Genomic DNA, 18870 nt, shown 5'->3' with positions numbered 1-18870 from the left:
AAACATAGGTAGCAAAGTATTAGATATCTTTTGTAGAAGAATTTTCACTGATACATTGCCTAGGGCAAGAGAAACAAAGGAAAAATAAACAAATGGGACTAAATCAAAATAAAAAGCTTCCGCACAGCAAAAGAAACCAGCATCAAAATGAAAAGGGAACCCTCTGTATGAGAAAACATATTTACTAAGATTCATCTGATAAGGGGTTAATTTCCAAAATATATAAAGTACTCATACAACTTAACAAAAGAAGACAAACAACCCAATTTAAAAATAGGCAGAGGACTTAAATTAGACACTTCTCCAAAGAGGACATACAAATAGCCAAGAGACATATGAAAAAATGCTCAGCATCACTAATCATCAGAGAGATGCCAATTAAAATGATGAGGAACAACCTTACACCTCCCAGAATGGCTACCATCAATAAATCAACAAGTACTAGTGAGGACAAAAACAAAAACGAACCCTAGTACACTGCTGGTGGTAATACAAACTGCTATAATCACTATGGAAAAGTGTGGCATTTCGTAAAAAAATTAAAAATGGAACTGCCATTTGACCCAATGGTCCCACTTCTAGGAATATATTCTAAGAAGCTTGAAACAACAATCAAAACGAGTATATGCACCCCTATGTTCTCAGTAGAGTTATTTACAATAGCTAAGATCTGGAAACAGCCCAAGTGCCCATCAGTAGATGAATGAATTTTAAAAGGTGTGGTACATTTATACAATGGATTACTATGCAGCTGTCAAAGATGGATCTCTTACCCTTTGAGACAATGGGGAGGGACCTGGGGATTATTATGCTAAGCGAAATAAGCCAGTCAGAGAAAGACAAGTATCACATGATCTCACTTATATGTGAAATCTAATGAACAAAGTAAACTGATAAACAAAATAGATCCAGAGACAATGAAGCATGCAACTCCAAAAACTACAGGAAGCTGAAAAAAGAGACAAAGGAAGATATAAATAAGTGGAAGAATATACTATGTTCATGGGTTGGAAGAATTAATATCATTAAAATCTCCATACTACCCAAAGTAATCTATAGATTCAATGCAATTCCTATTAAAATACCAATGGCATATTTCACAGATCTAGAATAAATACTCCAAAAATTTTTATCAAACCAGAAAGTACCCTGAATAGCTGCAGCAATCTTGAGAACGAAAAACAAAGTTATAGGGAATCACAATACCTTTCGGATATCAAGTTATACTACAAAGCCACTATAATTAAAACAGCCTGGTACTGGCACAAGAACAATCAAATTGATCATCTGTAGTACTTTAAACAACAAAGATAAATTTTAAAAAATGAGTAATCTAAAATTCCACCTCAAGTGAGTAGAAAAAGGTGAGGAAATTAAAGTCAAAGCAAGATGAAACTGAAAACAGTAAGAAAAAAATAGAGAAAAATCAATAAAACAAAAGCTTGTTCTTTGAAAAGATTGATAAAATTGACCAACCTTTAGCAAGACTAACAAAAGAAAATACAAATTACCAATACCATGAATGAAACAGTCTCTCATTATAGACACTGCAAACATCAAAAGGATAAAAAGGAATGCTATGTACAATTCTGTACATAAATTTGTTTTAAGTGAAATGAACTAATTACTCAAAGAACACAAATTACAACTCATTCAATATGAAATAGATAATTTGAATATTCCTATAACTATTAAGGAAATTGAATTAGTGATTTAGAAATTCCCAAAAAGAAATCTCCAAGGCCAGAAAGTTTCACTGACAAATTTTACCAAAATTTTAACATTAACTAACACAAATTCTATAAATCTTGCCTCCTTCAGAAAATAGCAGAAACACTTTTTGATTCATTTTATGAGACCAATACTATGCTGATATTAAAATCAGACAAAGGCAGTAAAAAACAACCGAATACAAACCAGTATCTCATAAATATCCTTCAACAAAACATTAATAAATACAGTCCAGTATTATATAAAAAGAATTATTCACCATAATTAAGTCAGGTTTATTCCAGGGATCCAAAGCTTGTTTAACATTTGAAAATTAATCTATGTACTATTCCATGATAACAAGCTAAAGAAAAGAATAGATGATATTAAATGAGACAAAAGTTATCTGACAAAATTAAGCATCTATGCATAATAAAACCTCTCAGCCAATTAGGAATAAAGGGGGATAGAGGGTAATTTCCTCACCTTGATAAAGTGTATCTACAATAAATACACAGCTAACATTACAGTTAATCAACACTGAATATTCTTCTCTTAAGATAAGTACAAGGGAAAGATGTCTACTCTCATCACTGCTATTCTACATATTCCTGAAGTTCTACCCAGTGCAATAAGGCTAGAAAAGGAACAGCATACAGACCAGACAGGAAGAAATAAAACTGTCCTTACTTGCAGATAACATAATAGTCTAGTGGGAAATCTCAAGGAATCTATATAACAAACTCCTAGAACAAATAAGTGAGTTCAGCAAAATTACAGGTAAAAGATCAACACAAAAATCAATTAGATTTCTAGCAATAAACGTGAAATCCAAAATTAAAAATACAATATCATTTACAATCACTTAAAAAATGAAATGCTTAGGTATAAATCTAAAAACACATATACAGGGATTATGTGCTGAAAACTACAAAACATTGATTAAAAAAAAAAAATCAAAGACTTATATAGAGAGATACTCTGTTCGCGGGGGCCTCATTATCGTAAAGATTTCAGTGCTTCCCTAATTGATAACAGGTTTAATGCAATTCCTATTAAAACCATTGCAAGATTTTGAAGACATAGATAAGAGTATTCTAAAATTTATATATAAAGACAAAGATATTTAACTAGCTAAAATAATTTGGGAAAAGTAGAATAGAGTAGGAGATATCCCTTGACCTAGTAAGACTTACCATATAGCTTCAATAATCAAGACTGTGGTAATGGCAGAGGAAAAGTCATATGGATCAATATAATAGAATAGTGAACCAAGTAATAGTCCCAACACAAATACAGACAACTGATTTTTCACAAAAGCAATTTGGTGGAGGAAAGATGACTTTTTAAACAAATGGTCATAAAGCAATTGGATATCCACAGTCCAAAAAAAAAAAGGGGTGTGGGGGGGGGGGTAGAGAAAAATGAACTGAAGCTACATCTCACATCTTATACAAAAATTAATTCGAATGCACCTCAAACTTAAATATAAAATGTAAAATTATAAAATTTTTACAAGATAACTCAGAAGAAAATCTTCAGGACGTAGGGCTTTGGACAGATTTCTTCGACTTGACACTGAAAAGCATGCTGAAAAACAAACACTGACAAACTAGATTTCATCAAAATTAAAAATGTTGGCTCTTTGAAAGACCTTGTGAGGGCATGAAAAGATAAAGCATACACTGGCAGAAAATATCTGCAAATCACATATCTAACAATGACTCACATCGTTATTATATAAAGAATTTTCACAATTCAACAATACAAAAGCAAGCGATCCAATCGGAAAATGGGCAAAAGACATGAAGAAACATTTCACCAAACAGGATGATATACAGATTGCAAATAAACACATGAGAAGATAGTTCAATATAACCAGCCATAAGGGAAATGCAAATTAAGACCACAATGAGATACCACTCACTACACACCTACCAGAACAGCTAAAACGAAAAACAGTGATAATACGAAATGCTGGTGAGAATGCAGAGAAACTTGATCTTTCACACTTTACTAGTGGAAATAAAAATGGTGCTGCCACTCTGGAAAACAGTTTGGCAGTTTCTGAAAAAAACTAAATAGTCACTTACCATGCAACTGAGCAATTGCACTCCTGGGCATTTATCCTAGAGAAATGAAACCTTAGGTCCACACAAAACCTGTACATAATATTCAGAGCAGCGTTGTTTGTTAAAGCCAAGCCTGGAAACAACTAAAATGCCCTGCCATAGATGTACAATTTGTACTAAACAAACTGGTACATCCCTACCATGGAATACTACTCTGTAATATAAAGGAATGGATTAGAGATATACACAACTTGGATAGAACTAAAGGATATTATGCCGAGTCAAAAACACCAATTTCCAAAAACCACATACAGGATATCATTTCTACAACAGTCTCAATTTGACAAAATTAGAAAGATGGAGAAGAAATTAGTGGTGTTGGAATATTTCTGTACCTTGACTGCAGTGGTAGTTATAGGCATCTCTACATATGTGATAAAAGTCATAAATATACACATACATTGATATATTCAGGTATGTAAGATGAAACTATTAGGGAAAATTAGATAAAGAGTTCACAGGAACTCTCTATACTATCTTTGTAAGTTCCTGGGATTTCATAATTATTTCTAAATAAAAAGTTTAAAAAAGTTATCAAACACAAGACATTAAAAATGACCATTATTTTAAAGTTTATCTTAATGTGTTTTTCTAAGTGCTTTACCACAAATATTATATTTATATTATATTTTCGGAAAATAACTGACTCATGAGAAAATAGAACATACATAGACAGCAGACAGTTATAATATGTAACATTTGTGGATATAATCCAGACAAGTTTAGCTACTGAAGAATAACCCCTCAAAGCTACGATGTGTGTGTGTGTGTGTGTGTGTGTGTGTGTAAAATGCATTTGAGTCAGAGACAGTTTTTGGCGTATGTTGGGGGTGGGGATTAATTTGCTAGTGAGTAAACCAAGCTAATGGCTCAGCATGCACATTTGTTCCCTACTGGTCATAAAATATGAAATGTTATGACAGAAATCATATGCTACTATAATATTTACAAATTTGAGAAACTGAGCAAGTCAAAGGTTTAGATTAGGTTTGACACATTAGGGTTACTCAGTTAATAAACTTACTTCTTCACACAAATAATTTTTAAAAACATGGCAAACAGCCCTAGCCAGTCTGGCTTAATGGTTATAGTACTAGCCCGCAGACTGAAGGGTCACAGGTTCAATTCTGGCCAAGGGCACACACCTCGGTTGCAGGCTCAATCTTTGGCCCTGGTTGGGACGCATGCAGGAGGCAACCAATCGATGTCTCCCCGCCCCCCACACACTCTCTCTGAAAAGCAATGGAAAAAATATCTTTGGGTGAGGATTTAAAAAAAAAACAACACAAAAAACATGGTAAACAAAGTATGTGTATTTATTCTTTTAAGTTATTTAAACATATGCTTTAAAGCTTTACTGTATTCAAGCCATCCTTCTGTAAGCATTCCCAGACTCTATAAATGTTAAATAACTAATAGAATAAATATGCTCTTCCTATGGAATAACTGTAATTTCTCTAGCCTTATCCCTAGATATAGTTCAGGACTCTGCTAGAAGGAAAACAAGTTTATACACACAATGTAATATCTTTCAAAGTTGAAAACATTTATGAAGGCATTCCTAAGCCATCTTGTCATTAAACTAACTCCATCCCTTTGTCCTTTCCTTAAAGGCCATACTTTCACACATGTGTATGTGTGTGCGCATATGTTTATATGCATGTGTATATATTTTTTTCTCTTCCAAATGATGTTCAAGTCTGTTAATTGCTAACAAGCAACATCAACAACACATATACAACACACCCTATACCTACAGTGACTTAAAGTACAGTTGACCCCTGAACACCATGGGTTTGAAAACTGCGTGGGTCCACTTTTTTGTGAATATTTACAAGTATTTTCACTTCCTTATGATTTTATTAATAACGCTTTCTTTTCTGTAGTTCATTTTATTATAAGAATACAGTATATAATACATATTACATACAAAATTTGTGTTAATTGACTTTTTGTGTTATCAGTAAGGTTTCAGGTCAACAGCATGCTATCAGTAGTTAAGCTTTGGGGGACTCAAAAGTTATATGTGGCTTTTCAACTGGGGGGGCGCTGGTGCCCCTAACTCCACATTGCTCAAGAGCCAACTATATATGACTCAAATTTCTACAATAAATGAAGAGATCAGGAATATTTTAAAATGGCTACTAAGCAAATTAAAATAACATGAGATACCATTACATACCCATTAGAATGGATAAAATAATTTTCTTAAAATCACGGTAATACCAAGTGCTAACAAGGATGCAGAGCAATTGGAGCACTCTTACACTGCAGGTGAAAATAAAAAATTGGACAACCACTTGGAAAACTGCTCATTTCTTACAAACTTACCATACAGCCCAAAAATTGCGCTCTTGGATTTTTATTTCATTGGGTAATTATCTATGGATCTCACAAAAACTTATACATGAATGCTTAGAGCAACTTCAATTTTAATTCCAAAACCTAGAAACAACTTAAATGTCTCTCAAGTATAAATGAATTATGATACATCCATAAAATGAAATATTACACAATAATAAAAACGAATAAACTACTGACATATATAACAATATGGATGAATCTCAAATGCATTTTGCTTTGTGAAAGAAGTGAGACTCAAAAGGATACAAATTGCTTAACTCCATTGAGTGAATTTCTTAAGGGATGAAGAAACCATTTAAATCTTGACTGTATCTTACAATTGTCAAAAACTGTAGAAGTATACACTAAAAAGAGTGAATTTTACTGTTTGTAGATTTAAAATGACTTTTAGTAACTCTACACAAACAGAAAAGGTTTCCTACCTCACATTAGTTTCATCATTAAATTCTTCAGCCCATTTTTTCCTTGATTGTGCAGTAGTAGAACCATCTAAACGGTAATAGTCAATGTTTCGGAGCCACTTCCCTTCACCTGAAAATTTAACAAGAAAAGAAGAGATTTGATATACACTGTTCTGCTAGTAATAACAGATTTTCTATCTTGCTTCCCATTTAACAGTTGGTTACATGTATTCTATATGCATAGCAAAACACATTTTTAATCAAGGGATAATTCACTGTATTACAAATAAATTCACTACATATTTCCTTGAAGAGATATTAAATAACAAAGATACTTTAAAAAGTACATCCTTTTACAAAAGTAGAAACTATGACTCAAAAAGGTTAAGTGACTGGCCCAACATCACATAGCTTGAAAATGACAGAGCTGATATTCAAAATCAGGTTAATATCACTCTAAATCCAAACCCCAGTAAGGAACAAAGAAATAGTCATCAAATATATATAACAGCTTACTAGGAGTGACATCAGAGCAATGGCAGCATTGGCATCTCCACTTAAAATTTCAACAAATTAACCAACTAATATTCAACAAAGAATTCCCTACCCAACACAAAGGCATTCTTGAGAGACCTGTGCATTGAAACATCTAAAGGTGGGCAACCGGGAATAAGAGGGCAGACGAGAAGGGAAGAAAGCTCAGATGAACCTCAGACAAAGGCCTGCAGCCAGGAGCTCACAGCGTGGCTGGGAGAGGGGAGGAAACTGACTGACCATAGTAGGCACTTCCTTCAGCAGGCCCGGAGGAACAGAAAGCTGTGGGGGGCAGCCCAGCAGGTAGAGCAGAGTGAACAGTGACTGAACCAGCAAATGCCTGACAGAGCTCGAGGTTCTACCACTCAGGTGTTCACTGACGGGCAGGGTTGTTTCTGATGAAGAAACAGAATGACAGAGACCTGCCACCCCTTGGGCTCCCAAAACTCACCTCCCGTTGCCCTCGGTGTGGGGTCAAGGAACATTTTATCTGAAAAAACAAAAGCTACTGCAGTGGAGCCAGTTTCCCTCTGATTGATTCCCAGGTTTGGTGCTTGGGGTGAGACCCATGGAGGAGGTCGGGGCACCAGTATGGTAAGGGCAAAACAAACGCCACTCCCAAGCAGCTCAGCTGTACTGCTTTGCGGATACCCTGGAGGTCAAGTCTGGGAGATCACAGAGGTAAAAAACCTTGCAATTCAATGCCATCTACTGGAAAATAGTAGATTAAAATCTTCAGAGAATACGGCTATAGAAGGGATATTTATGCCCAGACGACGGAGAGTAGGAAATACCATGAATAACCACAGTAACGAGGATGATCAGAAAGAAAATGAAAAATCCCCTCAAAGCAAGCTGGAACACATAGAAATATGTGATATAAATGACAGAGATTTCAAGATTGCAGTCCTCAAAATATCCAATGAGATGGAAAGAAAATACAGAAACACAATTCAGTGCACTCAGAAAACAAGTCAATTAACAAAACATGTACTTTACCAAAGAAATAGAAACTCTGAAAAAGAGCGAATCAGAAAAGAATCATGCAAGTAAGGAGATTAGGAATGAGCTACTGAGCATAGAAAACAGAGCAAACAAGATGGAGGAAAGAATTAGTGATATAGAAGACAGGAAACTAGAAATGATGGAGAGGGAAAGAGAAACAGACATGAGCATAAAGAAAAATGAAAGAGCTCCAAAAGAACTACCTGACTCCATCAGACAAAGCAATATTAGAATTATAGACATTCTGGAAGAAGAAGAGAAGGAGAAGGGACCAGAGAGTCTATTCAAACAGTGGATGAGAACTTCCCAAACCTATGGAAAGAACTAGATCCTCAACTCCAAGAAGCAAACAACACCTAGTTACCACAGTCCAAAGAGGCCCTCTCCAAGGCACATTGTATTAAAATTGTCAAAAATTAATGACAAAGAAAAAATTCTCAAAGCAGTCAGGGAAAATAAAGAAGTGACCTACAAAGGAAAACCATCAGAATTTCATCCGACTTCTCAGCACAAACTCTACAAGCCAGAAGAGAGTAGAACCAAATATTCAAACGTCTCAAAGAGAGAAATTACCAGCCATGAATAACATATCCAGCAAAATTATCCTTTAAATATGAAGAAGAAATAAAGATGTTCCCAGACATACAGAAGCTGAGAGATTTTATCATCAGAAAACCTCCATTACAGGAAATACTCAAGGGAGTCATTCTACCTGAAACAAAGAACATAAGGTCACAACACTACGAGTAAGATCACCAAAAAAAACTCACAGCATAACAGAAATAATTTGTGACAACAAAACATAAAGGGGGGGTAAAGGTCTGAACTGGCAAAGGAGGATAAACATCAGATGCACTCAAAAGAAAAAGAACTATTATATATATGCAACTTTATGTTTTATAAACCTAATGATAACCACACACAAAAATCTCCAAACCTCCTTTAAAAAAGAGGACATAGAGGAAAGAAGTATGAAACACCACCAAGCAAAAAGAACAGACAGAAGTAAAAGGAAAAGAACCAATGGAGGCACAGAGCTACCAGAAAACAAAAGATAAAATGGCTATAGGTAATCCCCATACATCAAGAATTACCCAAAATGTAAATGGTCTGAATTCACCAATTAAAGAGGCACAGAGTAGCAGAATGGAGCAAAAAACAAAACCCAACCATACACTGCCTACAAGAGACACATCTAAGCTGCAAAGACAAAGGTAGATTCACAGTGAAAGGGTAGAAAATGATTCTCCAAGCAAACAACATCCACCAAAGAGCTGGTGTAGCCATACTTATACTTGACAAAATAGATTTCACAACAACAAAGACAGCAAGACACAAAGATGGACATTTTATAATTATACAGGGGAGACTACATCAAGAACACATAACACTTTTTAATATATACGCACCCAACCAGGGAGCGCCGAAAGACATAAAGCAACTACTCATGGAAATAAAGGGAGATCAAAACAATCATAGTTAGGGACCTTACAGCTCCTCTGAAAAGCTTAGAACGATCAACCAACAGAAAATCAGTAAAAAACTACCAGCCTTAAATGAAACACTAGACCACATAGACATAATTGACATTTAGAGAGCCTTTTATCCCAGAATATCAGATTATACATTCTTCTCTAGGGCATATGGAACATTCTCAAGGACAGACGATTTGTTGGGTCACAGAACTAGCATCAACAAATTCAAGAAGATTAAAATTATACTAAGCATATTCTCTGACCACAATGCCTTGAAATTAGAAATCAACAGCAAAACGGAAGTAAAGAAAACCACAAATACATAGAGATTAAACAACATACTAGTAAAAATGACAGTGTCAAAGAAGAAATAAAAGATGAGATCAAAAGATATATAGGGACAAATGAGAATGGCAATACGACACATCAAAACTTCTGGGATGCAGCAAAAGCAGTAATAAGAGGGAAATTTATACATCACAGGCATATCCCAAGAAACAAGAGAAATCCCAAGTAAACAACCTAACATCACATTTTAAAGAACTAGAAAAAGAACAAAAGCATCCCAAAGTCAGAAGAAAGGAAATCATAAAAATTAGAGAATTGAATGAAATAAAAAAGATTATAAAAAATAAATTAAACAAAGAGTTGGTTCTCTGAAAAGGTTAATAACATTGACAAACCCCTAGCTAGACACACTAAGGAAAAAAGGGAAACAACACATATAAATAAAATCAGAAATGAGAGAAGTCACCATAGACATCACAGATATACAAAGGATCATACTAGAATATTATGAAAGACTATATGCCACCAAATTCAATAACTTAGAAGAAATGGATAAGTTCCCAGAAATATGTAACCTTCTTAGACTAAATCATGAAGAATTGGAAAATCTAAATGGACAAATCAGCAGTGAAGAAATTGAAACCACCATCAAAAACCTCCCAAAAAATACAAGTCCAGGACCAGATGGCTTCATCAGTGAATGCTACCAAACATTCAAAGGAGATTTAAAACCTATCCTTCTCAAACTCTTCCAAAAACTTGAAGAAGTTGCAATACTTCCTAACACATTTTATGAGGCCAATATAACCCTGATACCAAAACCTGGCAAGGATAACACAGAAAAAGAAAACTATAGACCAGTACAGTATCTCTGATGCATACAGATGCAAAAATCTTAAAGAAAATACTAGCAAATCTAATACAGCAGTACATCAAAAAATAATACATCATGACCAAGTGGAGTTCATTCCAGGGCACAAGGATGGTTCAACATACATAAATCAATCAATGTAATACACCACAGTAACACAAGAGAGGATAAAAATCACATGATCTTATAAATAGATGCAGAAAAAGCATTTGATAAGATATAACATCCATTTATGATTAAAACACTCAATAGGAATAGAAGGAAGGTATCTTAACATAATAAAGATCTTATATGATAAACCCTCAGCTAATATCATACTCAATGGTGAAAAACTAAAGCTTTCCCTCTAAGATCAGGAACAAAACAAGGATGTCCACTCTCACCCCTCTTATTCAACATAGTTCTGGAAGTCCTAGCCAGAGCAATTAGGGAAGAGAAAGAAACAAAAGATATCCAAATAGGGAAGGAAGAAGTAAAAGTGTCACTTTTTGCGGATGACATGATTCTGTATATAGAAAACCCTGAAGACTCCACCAAAAAACTATTAGAAACAATAAAGAAATACAGTAAAGTTGCAGGATACAAAATCAATGTACAAAAGTCCATTGCCTTTCTGTATACTAGCAACAAAACTTCAGAAAAAGAAATGGAAAAAAAAATTCCTTTTGCAATTGCAATCAAAAGAATAAAATACCTAGGAATAAGCTTAACAAAGAACATGAAAGACTTATATACTGAAAACTACAAAGCATTATTAAGAGACTGAAAAAGACACAACAAAATGGAGAGAATATCCCATGTTCATGGATTGCAAGAACCAACATAGTTAAAATGGCCATATTACCCAAAGCACTATATAGATTTAATGCAATCCCCATCAAAATACCAGTTTTTTTTAAAAAAGTATATTATCTACATGTGAATTTCTTTATATATTTCCTTGATTAGAATCCTTTAAAACTGTCAAAAGAACATGTTAAGTTGCATTATGCCCATGAAGCTTGCTTTTAATTAAATTTGTAAGCATCCAGGTTTCCCCCTTTTTATTAACTGGTTGATACTGATGAGATAAAAAACAGACACATATAATGCATTTATTCATTCATTGAACAAATATTTACTGAATGCCTATTATGTGCCAAAACTATTCTATAGCCTAGCAACAAATACCGGCATATGTTCCTATTTTATGATGATATTGTGTGTGTGTGTGTGTGCGCGCGCGCACGCGTGCACGTGCATGTGTGTATGGGTAACGTATAAGTTAAACAGTGATCAGACATACTGCCTTTTGTACAGTGAGGTGAAATTTTATCCAATACTTGCATTGATATTAAAATATCAAGAGATTAAATTCTTATGACATTTTTATATTTTCTCAGACATAATTTCCATTCTAATTCTTTGACTTTCTACATACTACTATTCACCTCCAAGAAAAACTGATTATCACACTCTAGAGTCTTAACATAAAAATAAGTTGGCAAAACTGAGATTTATATCATTCGGCAAACTTTTTTACTTAAAATTAGGCCATTAGTTTAAAACATGCTTTATAACATGTTTATTACTTACCTATATCTTCACTCATATTGACAACCTAGAATTTCCTTGCTAAAAATTCAGTAATGCCTAAGAAAGTAAATTTGCTTATTTAAGCTTATTTCTTTCAACTGGAAAAAAAGGCATAGACATCTAAGAAAAAAATAATTTGAGATAGGCAGTTGGATAACAATGTAAGAGACTGGAGCCACATTGCATTAACTGTTCACTTCAACAGGATAATTATTAAAGTAAATATGCTAATCATAACTGAATAGAATATATATTTTAATAAGTATTTCAAGATACTCACCTTTCCATAATAATACAAATGAACAATCTGTACCAACACTTATGTGAATCCAGTACATAAAAACTGTGATATAGTCAGTATAGGTTATTAATCAAAAATATATACGTTGGAGCCAGATGCCCTGAGTTTAAATCACAGTTTCATCATTTACTAGCATTTTCATATAGAGCTAAGTAATTAAACTCATTGTGCCTCAGTGTCTTTATCTTTAAAAATGATGGATAACAAGAGTACCTATTACATAGGATTATTGTAAAATGAATTAATATAAAAAAGGCCTCTTAGTGCCTGTCACATAGTGATTAAACTTACTGAGTAATTAATATTATCACCCAAGATTCCATAAAAAAATTATATCTATCTCTATTATGGCACATATATGTGTTTGATCCCTCTCTATAACATGATTTCCTGTAATACCCCTTGAACCTAGTTCAATACCCAAAATACAGTAGCAGTCATAATAGTAGTAGTCATAGTAGTAATAGCAGTAGCAACAGCAGTAGTAAGTACTCAAAAGATAAACTGAACTAATTGATGGTTAAAACAAATATTTGCTGAAGACAATTTATAAAATTAGATATGAACAAGCAAGCATATGGAAAAATATTCAACCTTATCAGTGGTCAGAAAAACATAAATTAAAAACAACTGTTCTCACCCATGAAAGATGAAGAAAATGTAATTATAGTACTATAGGCATACAGTAAAATGGGCATTTTCTACTTTTTCATGGTTGTAAATTGATATAACATTTTTTGTAACACAGCCTTTAAAATAATGAAGCACTGTCAGAATATAAAATATAACTAACAAAACTAATACATAGTGATAATAGGAAAATATATTTATAGCTCTGGTCAAGATGGCAGAGTAGGAAAATGCTGTGCTGGCCTTCTCCCACAACCACATCAAAATTACAACTGAATTATAAAACAACCACCCTTCAAAACTATCTCCAGTCTAACTGAACAGAACTCCTATAGCTAAGGATATAAAGAAGAAGCCATGTCCTTACTGGTAGGAGGGGTTGAGATGCAAAGTGTGCTGGACTCACACCCACATGTGCCAGTTACATCAGGAGCGATATATCTGCTATGGAGCTGATACATGAGAAGCAAAAGGTGACAGCCCCACACTAAGCACCCCAGCCCAGAGCACCAGGGCCAGGAAGAGGAGTCTCCATAACGTCTGTCTGTGAAAATCAGCAAGAATTCCATTCAGTTGAGACAGAGGGCTGCTGCAGGCCCAGGTGTCCTCTTAAAGGGCCCACACAGAGACTCACAAAGACTCACCCTTAGCTCTAGTTAAGGGACCACAGGTAGAAAAGCATCAGGGACATTCAGAAAGGAACTAAATTTTCTGGGGGAGCAGCTTTTCCCTGGACAGAAGTACTGGCAGGCATCATTCATCCTTTGTTGATCCCTCCCCACACACAACCTGCAAGCACAGGCAGGTGCCAAATCTTAGTCTCCATTAACCTCATTAACCTAACCTCGTGATTCCCTGTGGCCCCACCCTATGATTCACTGTGACCCTACCCCACCTGCCAGAAACCCTTTCAGCAGCTATTCACACAAGCAGCCAGCCTCCACCTATGCTGCGATTTTCCTAAAATCTATCAAAAGTCCACAGACCTCAAACAAACAGTGGGGGGTGGGGAGGCTTGGCAAACCCTGTACCTTTTGCTAAGTGGCCCCAAGCCAGGCATAGTGACAACCATCCTGGTTTCACAGCAAAGCCTTTTTCAGGTGCCTCCAGCACAGCACAGGTAGCTAACAGCCACAGATCACTTTGTAGTTGCTACCAGGTGGCCCCAAGTCAGCCACAGGCAGCACATAAACTTGGCCTGCACCAGAGCCCATCCTAAGAACCAGAACCAACACATCTGGTGACTGACTTTAAACAACACCAGAGCACCACCCAATTGCCTACACAAATGACACACCCCAATGGCCAATTTAGGAAGCACCACAGCACCGATAAAGCAACTCAGCCCCCACACGATAGCTCGTCCACTATAGTCACAGCCAGTCCTCAGAGCCAGTCAGCATGAAAATTAATCCCAGCTACAGACACGCCAACAGCAATCAAGGCTCAATAACAACAGGAAGGCACACAAAATCCACACATGGAATACCCATGGAGCATTTGGCTCAGGTGGCAAGGGAGACAGCAACACTGTTAATTACCTACAAGGGAATAAGCCTGTCAACTAGTTTCTCAACAGAAACTTTGCAGGACAGAAAGAACTGGCACAAAATATTCAAAGTGATAAAAAGCAAGGACCTGCAATCAAGACTACTCTTCCCAGCAAAGCTATTATTTGAAATTAAAAGAGAAATAGATTCCCAGACAAGGGGGGGGGGAAGTTCATTAGCATCAAATCAGTATTACAAGAAATGTTAAAGGGACTTCTCTAACAAGAAAAACAGGAACACAATTATTAAGAATAAAATAGCAAAAATACATACCTACCAATAAACATTCTAAATGTGAATAGTCTAAATGCTCCGATCAAAAGACACAGGGTATCTAAATGGATAAGAAAACAAGACCCATATATATACTGTCTACAAGAAACCCACCTCAGAATGAAAGACACAGACTGAAAGTGAAGAGATGAAAAAACTTTATGCAAATAGAAATTTTAAAAGCTGGGACAGCAATATTTATAGCAGTAAAAATAGACATTAAAGGCTGTAATAAGAGACAAAGAAGGATATTACATAATGTTAAAAGGATCAATCCAAAAAGAGGATATAACCGGTAAATATTTACATACCTAACATACAAGCACCTAAATATATAAAACAAATATGATGCATATAAAGGGAGATATCGACAGTAATACAGTAAATGTAAGGGACTTTAACACCCCATTGACACCAATAAACAGACCATCTAGACAGAAAATGAGGAAACACCTGCCTTAAATGTCACCTGCCTTAGATGGATTTAATTGATGATTTCAGAATATTTCACCCCAAAGCAGAATATACACTTTTCAAGAGCACATGGAACATTTTCCAGGACAGACCATATGTTAGAACACAAAACAAGTTTCAATAAATTTAAGAAGACTGAAATACTATCGAACATCTTCTCCAATCACAGTGGTATGAGACTAGAAATAGACTATAAGAAAACTGAAAAACACACAAACACTTGGAGGGTAAATAACATGCTACTAAACAATGAATGAGTTAACAACAAGATCAAGGAAGAAATCAAGAGTCACCTTGAGACAAATGAAAATGAAAACACAATTACCACAATCTATGGGACACAGTAAAAGCAGTCCTAAGAGGAAAATTCACACCTGCCTCAAGAAAATAAACAGCCAGACCTTATACTTAAAATAACTAGAAAAGGAACAACAGACAGAGCCCAAACTGAGTAGATGGAAGGAAATAATAAACATCAGAGGGGAAATAAATAAAAAAGAGTCTAAAAAAATACAAAAAAATCTATGAAACAAGAGCTGAATCTTCGAAATGATAAACAGGATTGATAAACCTTTAACAAGACTCATCAAGAAAAAAAGAGAGAACCCAAATTAAAAAAATCAGAGATGAAAAGAAGTGACAACTGACACCACAGGAATACTATGAAAAATTATAGGCAAACAAATTGGACAACCTGGAAGAAATGGATATATTCCTAAAAACATACAATCTCCCAAGACCAAATCCAGAAGAAATATAAAATATGAGAAGACAGATAACTACAAACAAAATCAAATGAGTAATCAAAAAACTCCCAACAAATTCAAGTCCTAGATCTGATGGCTTCACAGGTGAATTTTACCAAATAATCAAAGGAGAATTAATACCTATCCTTCTCAAACTATTCCAAAAAGTCCAAAAGGAGGGAAGACTTCCAAGCTCATTTCATGAGGCTAGAATTACCGTTTCCAAAACCACCAAAACATTATAAAAATAAAAAATTATAGGCCAAAATCCCTGATGAATACAGATGTAAAACTCCTCAACAAAATATTAGCAAACAGGATCCAGCAATACATTAAAAAGATCATACACCATGATCAAGTACAATTTATTCCGAGGATGCAAGTCTGGTTCAATATCTGCAAATCAATTAACATGATACACTGCACAAACAAAATGAAAAATAAAAATCATATGATCATATAGGTAGATCCAGAAAAAGCATTTGACAAAATTGAGCACCCTTTTATGATAAATACTCTCAGCAAAGTGGGAATAAAGGGAACATACCTGAACCTAATAAAGGCCATATATGACAAACCTACAGCTAACATCATACTCAATGGGCAAAAATTGAAAGTATTTCCCTTAAGATCAGGAAGAAGACAGGGATGTCCACCTTTACCACCTTATTCAACAAAGTACTGGAAATTCTAGCTACAGCGATCAGACAAGAAAAAAAAATAAAAGGCATCCAAACTGGAAATGAAGTAAAATTCATTATTTGTAGATTACATGATACTATATAGAGAGAACCCTAATGATCCTACCAAAACACAATTAGATCTGATAAATTAATTCAGTAAAGTAGCAAAATACAAAATTAATATTCAGAAATCCATTGCAGTTTATACACCAATAATGAACTATCAGAAGAAGAAATTAAGAAAACAATACCATTTACAATTGCATCAAAAAATTAAATACCTAAGAATAAATTTAATCAAGGAGGTAAAAGAGCTGTACTTGCAAAATTATAAGACATTGAAGAAAGAAAGTGCAGAAAATACAAATAAATGGAAGCATATGCTGTGCTCATGGATAGAAAGAATTAACAGTTAAAATGCCCATACTACCCTAGGCAATCTACTCATTCTGTACAATCCCTCTCAGTATATCAATGGCATATTTCACAGGACTAAAACAAATAATCCTAAAATTTATAAGGTACCACAGAAGATCACAAATAGCCACAGCAATCTTGAGAAAGAAGAACAAAGCTGTAGGTATCACACTACTTGATATCAGAATATACTGCAAGGCTATATAATCAACAACATGGTACCGACATAAAAACAGACACATAGATAAATGGAATAAATAAGAGTGCCCAGAAATAAACCCATGCCTATATGGTCAATTAATACTTGAAAAAGGAGGCAAGAATATACAATGGGTAAAGACAGTGTCTTCAAAAAATGTTGGGAAAACTGGACAGATACATGGAATAAAATGAAACTAGACCAGGTTCTTATACCATACACAAGAATAAATTCAAAATGGATTAAAGACTTAAATGTAATAGCTAAAACTATGTAATTCTCTGAGAGAAACATAGGGGTTAATGTTCATGAACTTGCGTTTCACTAAAAGCACAAGTAACAAAAATAGATAAATTGGACTTCATCAAAATGAAAAACTTGTGCTTCAAAGGACACTATGAAGAAGTTAAAAGACAACCCACAGAATGAGATAAGATATTTACAAATCATATATCTGACAATAGACTGGTATGCAGAAAATGTAAAAGAAAAAATATATATCCCTGTACTAGATAACAAAAAGACAAATAACCCCATTCAAAAACTAGCAAAGGATCAGAATAAACATTTTTCCAAAGAAAATATACAAAGAGCCAACAATCACATGAAATGATGTTAAACATTATTAGTTATTAGAGAAATACAAATCAAAATCATAATGAGATGCCACTTCACAGCCACTAGGATTGCTATAATAATAATTTTTAAAAAAAGAAAAGGAAAGTGGTCTGGCCAGCATGGCTCAGCAGTTGAGCATCAACCTATGATCCAGGAGATCGAGGTTTGATTTCCATTCAGGGAACATGCCCAGGTTGTGGGCTCAATCCTCAGCAGGGGGCGTGCAGGAGGCGGCTGATCAATGACTTTCTCTCATCATTGATGTGTCTCTCTCTCTCTCCCTCTCCCTCTCCCTTCCTCTCTCTGAAATCAATAAAAATATATTTATTTTTAAAAAAGGAAAGCAAATGTTGGCAAAGATGTAGAGAAATCAGAACCCTTATACACTGCTTATGGGAATGTAAAATAGTGTAGCCAGTGTGGAAAATAATTTCATGGCTCTTCAATAAATTAAACACAGAATTATCATATGATCCAATAATTCCATTCCCAAGTATATATCCAAAAGAATTGAAAATAGATGTTTAAATACATAAAAACTTGTATACAAATGTTCATAGCAACACTATTCACAATAGTCAAAAGGTGAAAACAACCTAAATATCTACGAATGAATGAATGGAT

At 34.7% G+C, this 18870-nt stretch overlaps 1 protein-coding gene across 8 annotated transcripts in view; it reads right to left on the bottom strand.

Moving 5' to 3' along the window:
- Window positions 1–18870, bottom strand: part of ATRX (ATRX chromatin remodeler) — a 263885-nt gene that overhangs the window by 66222 nt on the left and 178793 nt on the right. For all 8 annotated transcript variants that reach the window (XM_087813462.1, XM_016207255.2, XM_087813461.1 and 5 more), the window contains one exon: window positions 6629–6737. In XM_087813462.1, the coding sequence (XP_087669588.1) occupies window positions 6629–6737 (109 nt within the window). The remainder of the gene's footprint in view (window positions 1–6628; window positions 6738–18870) is intronic.

The sequence above is a fragment of the Miniopterus natalensis genome, chromosome X, assembly GCF_054644295.1.
Source record: "Miniopterus natalensis isolate mMinNat1 chromosome X, mMinNat1.hap1, whole genome shotgun sequence".
NCBI lineage: Eukaryota > Metazoa > Chordata > Mammalia > Chiroptera > Miniopteridae > Miniopterus > Miniopterus natalensis.
The sequence above is the reverse complement of the archived record's forward strand: the minus strand, read 5'-3'. Positions and strand labels throughout refer to the sequence as shown.